The sequence below is a fragment of the Clarias gariepinus genome, unplaced genomic scaffold (genome assembly GCF_024256425.1).
Source record: "Clarias gariepinus isolate MV-2021 ecotype Netherlands unplaced genomic scaffold, CGAR_prim_01v2 scaffold_37, whole genome shotgun sequence".
NCBI lineage: Eukaryota > Metazoa > Chordata > Actinopteri > Siluriformes > Clariidae > Clarias > Clarias gariepinus.
The window spans coordinates 206,967-222,914 of NW_026521004.1; the positions used below are offsets into that span (position 1 = coordinate 206,967).

General features: G+C 44.1%; 2 protein-coding genes across 4 annotated transcripts in view; both read left to right on the forward strand.

The window, feature by feature from the left end:
* The window catches only part of LOC128517161 (beta-enolase), a 95,157-nt gene that overhangs the window by 55,123 nt on the left and 24,086 nt on the right, over positions 1-15,948 (forward strand). Inside the window, exon 1 of one of the 3 annotated variants that reach the window (XM_053490961.1) lies at positions 14,853-14,945. The exons of 1 other annotated variant lie outside the window; for it this stretch is intronic. The gene's annotated coding sequence lies outside the window, so the exon portion shown is untranslated. Of the gene's footprint in view, positions 1-14,852; positions 14,946-14,965; positions 14,983-15,948 lie in introns of those variants that run through there. One more of the 3 variants, XM_053490962.1, reaches the window with a different exon arrangement.
* spag7 (sperm associated antigen 7) lies at positions 3,083-5,974 on the forward strand. Its single transcript, XM_053490967.1, has 7 exons — positions 3,083-3,201; positions 4,011-4,078; positions 4,156-4,244; positions 4,356-4,440; positions 4,535-4,624; positions 5,113-5,269; positions 5,806-5,974. The coding sequence occupies exons 1-7, from the start codon at positions 3,117-3,119 to the stop codon at positions 5,919-5,921; spliced, it is 690 nt and encodes a 229-aa protein (XP_053346942.1). The 5' UTR covers positions 3,083-3,116; the 3' UTR covers positions 5,922-5,974.

Below are 15,948 nucleotides of genomic sequence, written 5' to 3' on the forward strand. Positions count from 1 at the left end.
CTCTCTCTCTCTCTCTCACCCTCTGTCTCTCTCTCTCTCACCCTCTGTCTCTGTCTCTCTCTCTCTCACCCTGTCTCTCTCTCACTGTCTCTCTCTCTCTCTCTCACTGTCTCTCTCTGACTGTCTCTCTCTCTCTCTTTCTCTCTCACCCTGTCTTTCTCTCTCACTGTCTCTCACCCTCTGTCTGTCTCTCTCTCTCTCACCCTGTCTTTCTCTCACTGTCTCTCTATCTCTCACTGTCTCACTCTCACTGTCTCTCTTACTGTCTATCTCTCACTGTCTCACTCTCACTGTCTCACTTACTGTCTCTCTCTCACTGTCTCTCTCTCACTGTCTATCTCTCACTGTCTCACTCTCACTGTCTCTCTCTCTCTCTTTCTCTCTCACCCTGTCTTTCTCTCTCACTGTCTTTCACCCTCTGTCTCTCTCTCACTGTCTCTCTCTCACTGTCTCTCTCTGACTGTCTCTCTCTCTCTCTTTCTCTCTCACCCTGTCTTTCTCTCTCACTGTCTCTCACCCTGTCTCTCTCTCTCTCTCTCTCTCTCTCTCTCACTGTCTCTCTCTGACTGTCTCTCTCTCTCTCTTTCTCTCTCACCCTGTCTTTCTCTCTCACTGTCTCTCACCCTCTGTCTCTCTCTCTCTCTCTCACCCTGTCTCTCTCTCACTGTCTCTCTCTCTCACCCTGTCTCTCTCTCTCACTGTCTCTCACCCTCTGTCTCTCTCTCTCTCACTGTCTCTCACCCTCTGTCTCTCTCTCTCACTGTCTCTCACCCTGTCTCTCTCTCACTGTCTCTCTCTCTCTCTCACTGTCTCTCTCTCTCTCTGACTGTCTCTCTCTCTCTCTCTCACCCTGTCTCTCTTCCTCTCTCACCCTGTCTCTCTCTCTCACTGTCTCTCTCTCTCTCTCTCTCTCTCACTGTCTCTCACCCTCTGTCTCTCTCTCACTGTCTCTCACCCTCTGTCTCTCTCTCTCTCTCACCCTCTGTCTCTCTCTCTCTCTCTCACCCTCTGTCTCTCTCTCTCTCTCTCACCCTCTGTCTCTCTCACCCTCTGTCTCTGTCTCTCTCTCTCTCACCCTGTCTCTCTCTCACTGTCTCTCTCTCTCTCTCTCACTGTCTCTCTCTGACTGTCTCTCTCTCTCTCTTTCTCCCTCTCTCCCTGTCTTTCTCTCGCTGTCTCTCTCTCTCTTTCTCCCTCTCTCTCTCTCTCACCCTGTCTCTCTCTTCCTGTCTCTCTCTCTCTCTCACTGTCTCTCTCTCACTGTCTCTCTCTCTCTCTCACTGTCTCTCTCTCACTGTCTCTCACCCTCTGTCTCTCTCTCACTGTCTCTCTCTCACTGTCTCTCTCTGACTGTCTCTCTCTCTCTCTTTCTCTCTCACCCTGTCTTTCTCTCTCACTGTCTTTCACCCTCTGTCTCTCTCTCACTGTCTCTCTCTCACTGTCTCTCTCTGACTGTCTCTCTCTCTCTCTTTCTCTCTCACCCTGTCTTTCTCTCTCACTGTCTCTCACCCTGTCTCTCTCTCTCTCTCTCTCTCTCTCTCACTGTCTCTCTCTGACTGTCTCTCTCTCTCTCTTTCTCTCTCACCCTGTCTTTCTCTCTCACTGTCTCTCACCCTCTGTCTCTCTCTCTCTCTCTCACCCTGTCTCTCTCTCACTGTCTCTCTCTCTCTCTGACTGTCTCTCTCTGGTCTATTCTTTTAGCTCCACCTGAACACTATAAAATCGCAATCTTGAACACACACACACACACACACACACACACACTCATTAAGTAACTTTAATGTAGCTGTTTTATTACCTGTGTGAAGTTTTGTGTTCCTGACGCGTCCTGTTTAAGATTTAACACCAAGACTCGAGTGTAGACCAGAAACTCCTTCACTCACTTTCTAGGTTCAGTTTTTTTTTTTCTTTGTCCTAACACACGCCAGAGTCGAGTTACTCAAGTTATTAAGAAAATATAGATACTGGAACAAATTCACATTTTGACTTGCTTTCGTTTTTTTCGTTTCTTGTTAAAAATTTAATGTGTTTTTAGATTTTTTTTTTGGGAATATGTAATAATTTCATATGAAACGTAAAAATGTGAGACAAAAAAACACATTCAAAGCATTGTATTTTCTATACGTATATAAAGTATAATACGGGACATAAAGGGCGTCGCCATCACCTCTTCTGTCACCTCTTCCGCCAAAACACTGGAGCGGCAGCGAGCTGACTGCACACACACACACACACACACACCATGCGATAGTGGGCATAAGATTGTTAATTACTGATGCGGGTGGTACATACGTATAAACAGTACGTCTCGACATCGTCCCCATCGCTCGACCCGGGTCTCCTCGAACACACTCGGGTGTGCGCGGCCGCTACCCCCCTCGCCCCTCTCCCTTACCCGACTGACCCGCCGGACGTCTGAGCGGTCCGGACTCGTCCCGATACCCCGTGTCTCCCACCATCTCCTGTACGGTGTTGTGACCCGCAGTCCATCCGTCAGCGCGGATCATCTCGTCCACCCGCTGGCGATTCGTGCTTCCCGCTGCGCGGCTTGTCTTTATCTATCTGTGGACGTTGCTCTTCTTGTCCATAGTGTCGTCTCCGTTGACGTCCTGCAGCCTTCGGGGACGTCCGACAGCCTGGACCCTTCCTTGGTCAAGAACTCGATGACGGCACGTTGCTTCACATACACACACATATATCTTGTATATATTGTTTATAAATTATTATTATTATAGTATTATTATTAGTAATATATGGCTAAAAGAGCCGTCTTATCTGTGTAAATATATATTAAAATGGATTTATTGCATTAATGTACCTATAGAGAGCGCCCTCTAGTGGTTGAACCCTGCAGTTCTATTTGAATATACAAATCTATTTAAATATAAAAGTTTATTCGAATCCCTTTTTAATTTGAGTATAATAAAGATGGATTTATAGCATCAATATTTATATATAGAGAGAGTTAGAGTGATTTAGAGAGAGTGATATAGAGAGAGAGAGTGATATAGAGAGAGTTAGAGTGTTAAAGCGCGCCCTCTGGCGGTTGAACACCGCACTAACGCCGCCGCTCCTCATAAGACTTCCGGTTTCCGGTTAGACTCATTCGGGCCAAGATGGCGGACCTCCTGGGTTCAATCCTGAGCTCGATGGAAAAACCTCCAACGGTCGGCGACCAGGAAAGTCGCCGTAAGGCTCGAGGTACGAACCGTTAAACACTTTAATACCGTCTACACACACACACTCGGGAAACACCACAGAATAGGGGATGACGTCACATGGAGTATTTGGTGTTTTTCCTACATTTTTGTGACCGAAGCCGCGCCGCCGCTGCGCCTCTGTAGCGCTCAGCACACACAGGAGAAATCCTCCAATCACAGGCGAGGAAATGGGGCCGCGTCTGGTGACGTCACGGCTGCCCTTGATTATGATTGGCTGCTTCTGATTATTCCGTAGTGTTTCAATAGCAACTGGACGGGCTGTGTCCCAAATCACAAATCCGCCTCCTTAGGAGTCTTTAACAAAAATAAGAAAAGCGGCTGCTGGTGATTTTTAATAAAACATTGGTTTGTTGATATTTTTTTCCTTTGAATTGATATTCAAGTTTTATTTACAAGAGACAAAAAAAACATCTTTGAAGTTTGTGATGTTTAGGGTGAACTGTGGGCTGGACCACAAATAATGATGTACAAAAAAAATAAGAACATTTTCAAAATGTCTGTGTTCTAGTGGTGTCTCAGTGTGTTAAGGCTCTGAGTTACTGATCAGAAGGTCGAGGGTTCGAGTCCCAGCTCTGCCAGGTCACCCCTGTTGGGCCCTTGAGCGAGGCCCTTCACCCTGTGTCCTCCAGGGGGCGCCGTATAACACTCTGATCAGCCTAACATACTAACTAATGCAGGCTTGCAAAGAATAAAGAATTTCACTGTGCAGTAACTATATGACCAGTAAATATGTCTGACTGGTTAAGTTCTGTGTTGCATTCCCTGTACGGTCCTGCGGGGGCGCCACAGAGCAGGCTGCTCGCATGAAGAAGATGCAGGAGGATGAGAAGAGGAAGAAAGCCGAGTTCAGGAAGAAGGTACGAGAGAAAGTGTGTGTGTGTGTGTGTGTGTGTGTGATCTGACTGACCTGTCTTGTTGCTGATGTTGGGATCAGATGGAGAAGGACGTGTCTGATTTCATTCAGGACAGCAGCCTGCAGAAGAAGAAGTACGAGCCCATGGGGAAGATCGAGAGGAGCATCCTGTGAGTCCAGCACGTCTGCGTGCCTTTGTTTTAAAGTTATCTTACAGGTGCCAATACTTAGAGTCATGTTGCTCCCTGTGTGTGTGTGTGTGTGTGTGTGTTGTGTCTTAGGCACGACGTGGCCGAGGTGGCCGGCCTGACCTCCTTCTCCTTCGGGGACGATGAAGAGAGCAGATACGTCATGCTCTTCAAAAAGGTCTGCAGTGTGTCCTGACTGCTCATTTAAATATCTCATACACACACACACCTATTAGGTTTGATCATGACTGTGTGTGTGTGCACGTGTGCAGGAGTTCGCCCCATCAGATGAGGAGCTGGAGGCGTATCGTAGAGGAGAGGAATGGGATCGGGCTAAAGCAGAGGAGAGACGCAAACTGAAGGTGTGTGTGTGTGTGTGTGTGTACACTCATAGATTAGATTAGATAGATTAGATTCAACTTTATTGTCATTACACATGTACAAGGCACCGAAATGCAGTTTATGTCTAACCAGATGTGCAATTAGCAGAAAGTGCAGGATAAAGGATAACGCACTTATAAAACATTCATAACACACCCAACACTCCAGACACATACATTTATCACTCTCATAACACACACTCAACCTGCACACACTCGTACCATGGCTTTGTGTTTCAGTGAGAGTGGGGGCGGAGTTATTATTAACAGATTAAATAAGGTTAAACATTAAAGTGTGTGCGGTGTGTATGGAGTTACAGGGTATAACGGCAGCGCTCAGAGGTGGGTCATGTGACCTCCCTCTGGCTGATTAGATGCAGGTGAATATTTCAAAGTTCCACATCTGATAGATTACTGTCAGTCTGATTGGATCATATCCTATTGCCCCGCCCACTCCCTCCCTCCCTCAGGAGCAGGCGGCGTTGGAGGAGGAGGCGGCGAGTCAGAGTCAGAAGAGGCCGATGTCTCCCAGCTCCAACTACAGAGACAAGTACAGCCATCTGATCGGCACCGCCGCCGCTAAAGACGCCGCGCACACGCTGGAGGCTAACCGGGCGTACGGCTGTGGTGAGTCTCACACACGCACACACGCACTTATCCCAGTGTCTCACTAGCGCTTGGACACCATCAAGGGAAAACGTTTTCCTAATTTTTACTTTTAAAACTAAAAGAACAACTGTATGTAGGGAACTCTCAAGATATTCAGGAAACGTAATGATTAAATAAAATGTTAAAACATTTAAAACTCAGTTGTGAAAGTGCAATATGAGGCGAAGTGGGTGGGGTTTCAGCATTGCAAAGAGGGATTTTATGATCTGGCAACCCTGATGAGCACAAAGTGAGTGTGTGAGAGTGTTCAAAATTTCATTTGTTCAAGGGAAAGGCTTAAACCGTTACCACCCCACAGCGCAGTAACGTTACACTTCGCCCTCTGCTGGTTAAACAGGTTTACACGCTAGCAGAAGCATGTGGAGCGATCTGTACATTTCCAGGATCAACTCACACTTATGGTCACTCTCCCTACATGCACACTCAGATCACTCTCTCTTCCTGTCTCTTCCTCTGTTTGCTGATGTTTGATTGGTTCTCTCTCGCTCCCATAGTCCCCGTGGCCAATAAGAGAGACACGCGCTCCATCGAGGAGGCCATGAACGACATCCGGGCTAAAAAACGCCTCAAGAGAGGAGGAGAAGAGGACACGGGGGCCGGCAGCCTCTGAGGAGTGTGTGTGTGTGTGTGTGTGCGCGTGTGCGTGTGTGTGTGCGCGTGTGCGTGTGTGTGTGCGCGTGTGCGCGTGTGTGTGTGCGCGTGTGTGTGTGCGCGTGTGTGCGTGCGCGTGTGTGCGCGCGCGGCCGCGTGTGCGCGCGGCCGTGTGTGTGTGTGTGTGTGTGCGCGTGTGTGTGTTTAGCCATCACTCTGACTTTGTCCGCTGCTTCTACCCGCCCCCCCCCCCCCCCCCCCCCCCCATAGTGTGTTGTGATTTTTAATGCACTAAGCAGACAAATTTTGTTTTTAGTTTTTTTAGTGTGTTTAATTTAATAAACTGATGTGTAAAGACAGCGTTTGGCCATAAGGACTGAGTGCTGATCACAGAAAAACTCTTCTTCTCCATATGTGGGTGTGGTCGCTCAGAATAATTATGTTTAGGAAGTCATGGATATGAAATATGAATCACTCAGGTGTGAGCGTGTCACCACAGGTCCGCCATATATGGAAATGTGGGTGTGTCTAATTCTGTGGCCAGAGATGATGATGATGATGATGATGAAGGGTTTGTCTTTGTTCATATACCGATTAAGACACGCCCACCTGGCCCTCCAGACACATTCTTCTAAAAGGCACAACAAGAAAACACTTTGTTTTTGTGCTGTATATTGAGTGTGTGTGAAACAACTGTCACTCTGCAAAACACAAACACATCAGTTTATATCCCTTACTGTAGTTCCTGTGCTAGAAATAAAGATTTTAATCACTGCTGCATGTGTGGTGTAGTAGAATGAAACTCTCTCTCTTTTTTGTTTTGTTCGCTCCTATTTATAGCATTTTAAAACTTTCCTTTACGTTGATGTGAAATAAATCTGAGGCTGAAACGAGTCATGAATCCTGTAACTGTCCACATTTTACATACTCTGTACTGCACTGTTCTTATAACCGACTCCAGTCCTAATTCAAGGTTTAAATAAACAATTCAGTGATAAAACATTGTGTGTTCGGTTTGTTTGAAGATTTCAGGATATGATGATGATGATGATGTGTCACTGCTGTACTCAGAATACATTAAATAATACTTGCTTCTAGGTGGCACGGTGGTGGTAGTGGTCAGCACTGTCACTTTGCACCTCCAGGTTCGAGGGTTCAAATCCCGCCCCGGGTTTGTGTGCGTGGAGTTTGCATGTTCTTCCGGAGCTTGGTTTCCTCTGGGTACCGCGGTTGGAGATCTCGTCACATGGACGTCCCGTGTGGTCTGTCTGGGATGCTTGTGGTGTCTGGGGACGGTTCCACTATACCATGAAGACGGTCCTGTCCTCGGCTGATACAGACAGCTGTTCTCTAAGGACTCGTGACTGCAGTCGCTCTATAGTTCAGGACTGGAGTTTCCTACAGTCTACCTGAGCCTGTAATAATGAACTGGACTCCATATGAACTTCTCCACATCTCCTGTTATACTGAACTTCCAGCCTCCTAACACACAGTATGATTGCAGATCAATCCCTGCTATCCGTTATCACCCAGAAGAGGATGAATTCCCTGTTGAGTCTGGCTTCTCACAAGGTTTCTTCCAGCTGTCAACACCAGTCGAGGCCAGAACTTTTTGTAAGTCGCTCTGGACAAGAGCGTCTGCCAAATGCCTAATGTAACTGTCTTCATGGTAGAGTAACACCATCCCCAGACACCAGACGCATTCCAAAAAGACACACGGGGCATCCATGTGACGAGATCTCAAACCAAGAGGGGCATCAGGAGGGGTCAGACAGGTCTGGAGGGCAGAGGGAGTTTGGATCACTGGCAGCTCAGGAACGACATGTGTAGCTCGACAGAGAGGGGGAAAGAGAGAACAGGAGAGGCGAGAGCAGAAGAGGAGAGATAACAGTTAGGTCTGGTCGCTGTTACATAATGTATAAAGTGAATGTATATTTAGTGTAGAGTGCAAGCGAGACTCCGATAGGACTAACTATGACATCATAACTAAAGGGGAGGAGCCAGAAGGACCAGGGGTAGCTCAGTGGTTAAGGCATTGGACTACGGTTCAGAAGATCCCAGGTTCAAACCCCACAACCACCAAGCTGCCACTGTCGGGCCCTTGAGCGCGGCCCTTAACCCTCAACTGCTCAGATGTGTAATGAGATAAAAATGTAAGTTGCTCTGGATAATAGCGTCTGCCAAATGCCTAAGTGTAAATGAAACCCATGAGGGGGAACTGGTGTAAAGCAAACAATCACCTCACCGAGTGATCAATGAGAGTGGGGAAGACTCCAAAATCCAAGTTCTCCAGTACTTGAACTAAGCCCCCCCCCCCCCCAAAAAAAAACCCTCTTCCCGGTTGTGTTGGACTAATGGCACTTAGTTATTAACCTAGGTAACCCTGTGTAAGTATGTATCCAATGATGTAAACTTTAAAGCACTTTTTGTAAGTCGCTCTGGATAAGAGCGTCGTCCAAATGCCTAAATGTAAATTTAAGACAGCATCTAAACATACCAGTTTACCTAATACTCTATGTTCATGAGTTCCCCAGATCTGCTCCTTTACCTAAGGCTAATCTATTTATAAAAATGCTTGATTAAATAAATAGGTTTTTACCTGGACTTAAACGCTGAAACTTGAGTCCCGAACACTATTTGGAAGACTATTCCATAATAAGAGTCATGTAAGAAAAAGCTCCACCCCCAGCTGTAGTTTTCCTAATACGCGGTACTGATAAGCAGCCTGCATCCTTTGATCGAAGTAGGTGTGGCTGATCGTAAGACGCTAGCAGTTTACGCAGATACTGTGGCGCTAAATGGTCTCGCGCCACAGTATCTGCGTAAACTGCTAGTGTCTTATGATGCTTTATATTTACATTTCATTTACATTTAGGCATTTGGCAGACGCTCTTATCCAGAGCGACTTACATTTTTATCTCATTATACATCTGAGCAGTTGAGGGTTAAGGGCTTTGCTCAAGGGCCCAACAGTGGCAACTTGGTGGTTGTGGGGTTTGAACCTGGGATCTTCTGAACCGTAGTCCAATGCCTTAACCACTGAGCTACCCCTGTCCCTAGGGTTTATATGTCAAGTGTAGTATCTTAAGATCAATGCCAAATTTCACAGGGAGCCAATGAAGTGAAGATAAGGTAGGTGTGATGTGCTCGTATTTTCTGGTTCTAGTGAGGACTCTCACTGCTGCATTCTGGACTAGCTGAAGCTTATTTATGCATCTAGTTGAACAACCAGACAGTAAGGCATTACAATAGTCCAACCTAGAGGTGATAAAAGCATGAACTAGTTTTTCTGCATCGTTTAGCGACAATATATTTCTTATCCTGGCAATATTTCTGAGGTGAAAGAATGCTATCCTGGTAATATTATCTACATGAGCTTTAAATGAAAGGCTGGAATCTATAATCACACCGAGGTCTTTCACTGTTGCACTTGATGGAACAGAAAGGCCATCTAAAGTTACAGAGTGATCTACAATCTTACTTCTAGCTGTATGCAGTCCTATGACTAGAACTTCTGTCTTATCAGGATTAAGCAGTAGGAAGTTAATTAGCATCTCTTATGTCCTGCACACATTGCTCAACTTTAGTAAGCTGGTTTTTCTCATCTGGTTTTGCTGAGACATATAACTGTGTGTCGTCAGCATAACAATGAAAATTAATACCATGCTTACGGATTATGTTGCCCTGTGGAACCCTGTGGAACACCAAACTCCACTAGAGAACATGCAGAATAATCACCATTTAATTCTACATACTGATAACGATCGGTCAAGTAGGATCTGAGCCAGACACCAGACCCATCCAAACGCACTGGTCAGCAGTGGTGAAACACCGCATGTCTGTGTCACAGCTGTACTTTAAACAAACTAAACAATATTTGCTTTCTGTTTATGTCAGCAGGTTTGAAGAGGAGTGCCAATAGTCTAGCTGCTATTATGTAGGGCAGGTCATGAGTGCGGCAAAGTAAATTAAAAATTAAACTTGCACACTGCCACCTACTGGATGATTTTCACTTGCATGTCACAGGTTTTTAATTGAATTCACACTAAACTAATTACTCCTCCACCTTTAAAATATATATGTATATATATCTTAAATGTGGGGGGGAATAATGTATATATACAGTAGAGAGAGAACCCACCCTGTCCAGGCCCCTGGCATCCTAGCTCCACAACCAGGACCTGGTGGGATCTCCCCAAGAGAAAGGTGACATGGACTGACCTTTGAAGTCTCGAACCAAACCAAATCTCCTTTTCCTTAGGGGTGTCTCTGACACCATTCCAACCCCTGTGAACCTACACAGATGGTGGATGAGGGACAACCCCACACGCAAGCTCTGCGGGCAAAAGGGAATGAGGCACACTTGATAAGATATAAAATGTATGCCCGCATTTGCCCAGGGCAGATACAGATGCGATGACAAAGTACTGACTGTGCCAGCTGACATCCTAGAGCAAGAGAGGACAAGGATATATCAACATAAGAGCAAGCTGCCACCAGGTACAACATTCGTCAAGGAGGGGACAAGGCCATCAGGGCCCAATAAAACCAAGGTAAGTCTTCTGCAGTCTGTCCAAGCATGGGAGCTTACAGAAGACTTGAAGAAGAGGCTCCATTTCTTTTTCTCCATGGCAGGAAAAAAAGATCATCCTAGTGGGACTTGCAGTGGTTGGGAAGGGGGGTGAGAGGAGGCATTTGAAAGAAGGTCTGAAAGCTATAAAGATCTAGTGTGGAACTACAGGGACAAAGGCTGGCAGTCATGGCCGTTACCCAGTCGAGGTGGGATGAACGGGCTTCCCAGCCCTGTCAGCCTGGAACCTGACTACAGACATTGGTTTGAGGGGGACTGGGGCAAAGAAGGCAGTACGAAGACTGGGGGAGGCAGAAGAGAGAGCCTCCTGTTGGATCTGGAGCAGGATGGAAGAGTTGAGCTGGCAGCCAGGAGGAAGTGAATAGTGGCTGGCGAGGGGAGCCAAGATGGCAGCGATGTAGGGGAGTGTTTTTTTACGCTGTCAGGTCTTTTTTGAGTAACTGAAACGTGAATCCCAGCAACTTGTTTCACCTCTCGTTACAATATAGTTTGAGAAGTTTTGTTGACCATTTACTGCCTATTATGAATGTCTCCGGTGAGGATGCTATCACTGGTCGAAAGCCTTCTGCTACGACAAGTCGTAAAGCTCATACGTGGTACGATGTCGAACCAAAAATGCATTTAGACGTTCTTGCGCAGAGGTGTCCTTGCGCAGATTTGGGGGAAAGTGGCCCCCAAATATCAGGACAAACTGAAAGATGTTGACATCGCACATCGCCTGGGCCCCCGCAGGAAGGATGGATCAGCTCGCTTAGCCATAGTGAACTTTTCCATGCGCTGATACAGAGATTTGGTTTAAAGGAAGAGATATTCCAAGTACTTTAATGACAATAATCTGCGCCATACTGAAGCTCTGTCTCCAGAGGACAAAGCTGCTAGGTAAGAAGGCGTCATGGTACGGTACCTCCATCATCATAAACAGGAAAAAATTGACAGTGAGGGCATTAAATAAAAATTATTCTTATTATGTTGTAGTGGATTATGTTTCTCTTTTTTTTATAGGTTGATCAATATACGGTATTATCGAGTGTTTGTTTTGCTGGACATTTAGTTACTACCTCATTTAAGTAGTTACTACCCCACTTAATATATAGTTTAACCCATTTTGGTGTTTGTATACTGTAGATATCGGTTAATTTTTTACTCAATTATTTAGTTCCTTAAGCATTACGTCTTTAAATGTTCGAGGCAATCTTTTTACAGTGTAAACAAACTGATTCAGATTTTATATTATTGCAAGAGACTCGTTCCATTGAAAGTGATTTAAGGTTCTGGAGATCAAAGTGGGGAAATATTATTTATTTTAGTCAGGGGTCCAATCATTCTGCTGGATGTTGTATCCTTTAGGATGAATTCAGTGGCACTAAAAATTCGCCAGTCCTTCGCTCCCAACCAAACTCCTACAGCAGAACCTCAGGACCTTCCCTTCCCTCCCTTAGCAGAATTCTCCAACCTGTCATCTGATGAGATTCAGCAGATCATCTCGTCATCTAACCCCACCACCCGTTCATTAGACCCAATCCCTTCCACAATGCTCCAGGCCATCTCATAAGACCTCCTTCCCTTTACCACAACCATCATCAACCATTCCATATTATCTGGTCATGTTCCTGCTGCTTTTAAGAAGGCAAGGGTTATTCCCATCCTCAAGAAACCCTGCCTGGATCCAGCAGAATTTAACAACTATCGCCCGGTATCACTGCTCTCTTTTATTTCCAAAATTTTTGAAAGGACTATTTATAACAAAATGTCTCTTTATCTCTCACAGAACAACCTTAATGATCCCAACCAATCTGGGTTCAAAATGGCACATTCCACAGACACTGCGTTCTGTCAGTCACTGAGAAGCGCCATGCTGCCAGATCTGCTAAACTGTCAGCTGTTCTCATCCTCCTTGATTTTCATACTATTGTTATGCAGGTGACACCCAACTTGTTCTCTCCTTTCCTCCCTCTGACACTCAGGTTTTCACCCAGATCTCAGCATGTCTGGCAGACATCTCATCCTGGATGGCTGCTCATCAGCTGAAGCTCAATCCCAGTAAAACAGAACTGTTGTTTATCCCTTGTGACTCATCCCCATGTCAAGACCTTGTGATATCCCTGGACAACAACCAAATCACTCCTTCAGCCACAGCCTGCAATCTTGGGGTAACTGTGGACAATCATCTGTCCTTTTCCCCACACATCGCTCACCTTACTCACTCTTGTAGATTTCTTCTTTACAATATCAGAAGAATTCGCCCATTTCTTTCTTTACAGGCTATTTAGGTGCTTGTTTAGTCCCTTGTTATTTCAAGACTGGACTACTGCAACTAACTCCTGGCAGGCCTGGATTCGTCCTCTGCAACTGATCCAGAATGCAGCAGCATGTCTCGTTTTTAACCTTCCCAAGTTCTCCCACACCACCCCACTCCTCTGCTCACTGCACTGGCTTCCTGTAGCTGCCCGCATCACATTCAAAATGCTGATGCTTGTCTACAAAGCTAAAAATGGGTGAGCACCCACTTACCTCTCTGCGCTAATTACACCACGCACTGCACCACGTTCCCTCTGATCCTCCAGCACTGCTCGCCTCATCCCACCATCTCTCAGGGATCGAGGGCGGCATTCATCCAGGCTCTTTTCTGTTCTGGCACCTAGGTGATGGAATGAACTTCCTCTAGATGTCCATACAGCAGAGCCTTTGACTATGTTTAAATGACGACTCAAGACGCATCTGTTTCTCCAGTACTTGTACCACCCAAAAAAAAAAAAAAAAATTAAAAGAAACTCTTCCCAGTTGTGTTTGACTAATGGCACTTAGTTATTAACCTAGTTAACCCAGTGTAAGTATCTATCCAATGATGTAAACTTGAAAGCACTTTTTGTAAGTCGCTTTGGATAAGAGCGTCTGCCAAATGCCTAAATGTAAATGTAAACTTTATAAATCTCATCTTAGCTTGGGTACAATATTAACTACGTATGATGAAATAAGCATTGGCGGTCTTCTCATCACTGATAGAAAATGTAATAATAAACATGTGTCAATGCATTCATAATTTAAACAAGAATGTTCTAAAAAGTAAATTTTATGGGCTTCAATAATTCATAACACAAATTGGAAAAAATATGGCTAATTCCATACAAATATACTATTTCTAAAAAGGTTAAAAATGTCCACTTTAAAATATTACACTCTGTTAATTCAATAATTGCAAAAGATGGGGAAATTATGGACCTGTGTACTGCAAGCATCAGAAAGAATCTTTTTTTTTACTTGTGGAGTGGTACAAACGTTTTGGCAGCAACTTGGAAATTATATTTTTAATTTGAATCAGGAATTTTACAATTTCACAATAAAGGGCAAAATTTACTTTTTCTGTCACAGTAACAAATCATTTAAATAATACATTGTCAACTTTTATATTTTAATGGCTAAAATCTACAATTCTACATAAATGTTAATTTTCTGAATCACCTTCTAAACTCTCTCCTTTACTCTGTGAAATACAAAACCTTTTGAACTCTTTAGATCTAATTGAAAATCATAAGTCTGCTCTGCTATGGTCTCGACATTCTGATTTAATCGATGGAACACTGGGATTTTGTGTGTTTTACTCAGTTTGTTTATTTATTTTTCCTCTTTTATTTATTTGTCTGTGTATTTGTTGGTTTACTCTGTCTGCTGTTATTACTTATCTGTATATGTTTGTTAGATTTTTTATGTTGTATAACCACTATTTAACTGTGGATATTTGTTTAATTTAATCTTTTATACCTGAATCTTGTACTTTCATATGTTTCATATTGTACTTGTAATTTTTTATGATTTAATATTAAATATTAAAAATTGTTTATACTGTAAAAAAGAAGACAAAAAGAGTAGTGTCATGGTTTAAGGGTCGAAACACATGTAACCATCAGATGACACAAACCTCCTGGCTAAAGGTTCCAGTCATTGCAAAATGATTAAAGCAGAAGCATTCAAGGATATACACTATTACTATAAATACAAATTAATTTAGATAATTTATAGAATTTACTATACATATTTATATTTATTCAAATTATATATGTATATGAAATATACATATAAAATTTATTTATATAATTAATTTATAATCTTTATTTATTTATGTATTATTATTATTATTATTATTATTATTATTTTTTTTAAAAATTATTTTATAGAATCCTGTTTCATGTAGTATACATGTACACATATAACCATGGACAGCCTGACATCTCGCGAGATGTTAGAGATATTACGGCCACCCAGTAAATCTCGCGAGATGTTATCCGACACTATTAGCTGATCTATGCAGGCTGCGTAAATAAGCATCATCTCGCGAGATTTGGTGGTTCTTCGCCGCGGTGAGATATCGCGAGAACTGAGCTGCGCCTGACGGTTGGCCTGGACGCAGGAGCGTAAACACACGGAAACAACAAGAGGACGAGTTTCGACGTTACGGTATGACGGAGCGATAAATGTAGTGTTTATACAGGGGGTAAGTCGGGTTTAAGTCGGGTTTAAGTCGGGTAAAAGTCGGGTTAAAGTCGGTTTTGTAGCAGAAGCGAGCGGCTGTGGAGGAAGAGGAGGATCTGTGGTCAGATAATAACTGTGTGTGTGTGTGTGTGTGTGTGTGTTGTTTACACTGACTTTACACTGTAGGTGTACATTAGCATGGCTCTACACTATACATCTGAATGTGTGTGTGTGTGTGTGTGTGTGTGTGTGTTTCATCCTGACGGTTCTTTCACTCCATGTAGTTGAGGTTAATCCTGATCTTTTATCTGATCTCCTGCTGAGCTTCATCATGATGATGATGATGATGATGATTTTACAGGATTATAACCCAGCTGTCACGTGTCCTCACTGCTCTCTAACTCAGACAGATCAGACTCCAGTGTGGATCCAGTCTAATGCATGAGAGTGTGTCTTTTGTTTTCCTTTTTTTTTTTTTTTTTAAATATAAAATGTTTTTAATTGCTGACCCTAATGTTCCAGGAGACAGTCTGTACCAGGAGACAGTCTGTACCAGGAGACAGTCTGTAAATCCGTCTGGAGTCTCAGACACTCGGACGTCAGGACGCAGCAAAGATCCAGTTCTGTCTTTCTTTTCCTCTTTAACTTCCTTTCATCATTTTAGAAGTTCCTGTGGTCAGATAAACATCACATGCTTGAACCATGCTGGACACACACACACACACACACACACACACACACACACAGAACAAACCCCACAGTGCATTACCTAATCTTATCATACGGCTGTGTCCCAAATCGCTGAAATTTTTTTCATGTCTCATGGAAAGGAAGAAACCTGTTTGGTTTCCAGAACAAAACAACAGCAGTGTTTCAGTCTTTATTCCTGATTAGTAAAGTAGGTTAGTGGGGCAGGCGCAGGAACGGCCGAGGTGCGTGACCCGAATCGTGCCATCGCTCTCGTGCCAGACGTCCAGAAGCTCATAAT

Excerpts from the sequence above, each read along its gene's own strand:
- spag7 (XM_053490967.1), top strand. The coding sequence starts at position 3,117 with ATGGCGGACCTCCTGGGTTCAATCCTGAGCTCGATGGAAAAACCTCCA. Across the intron at positions 4,245-4,355 it reads AAGATCGAGAGGAGCATCCT|GCACGACGTGGCCGAGGTGG; the intron begins GTGAGTCCAGCA and ends GTTGTGTCTTAG. Across the intron at positions 4,625-5,112 it reads AGGAGAGACGCAAACTGAAG|GAGCAGGCGGCGTTGGAGGA; the intron begins GTGTGTGTGTGT and ends TCCCTCCCTCAG.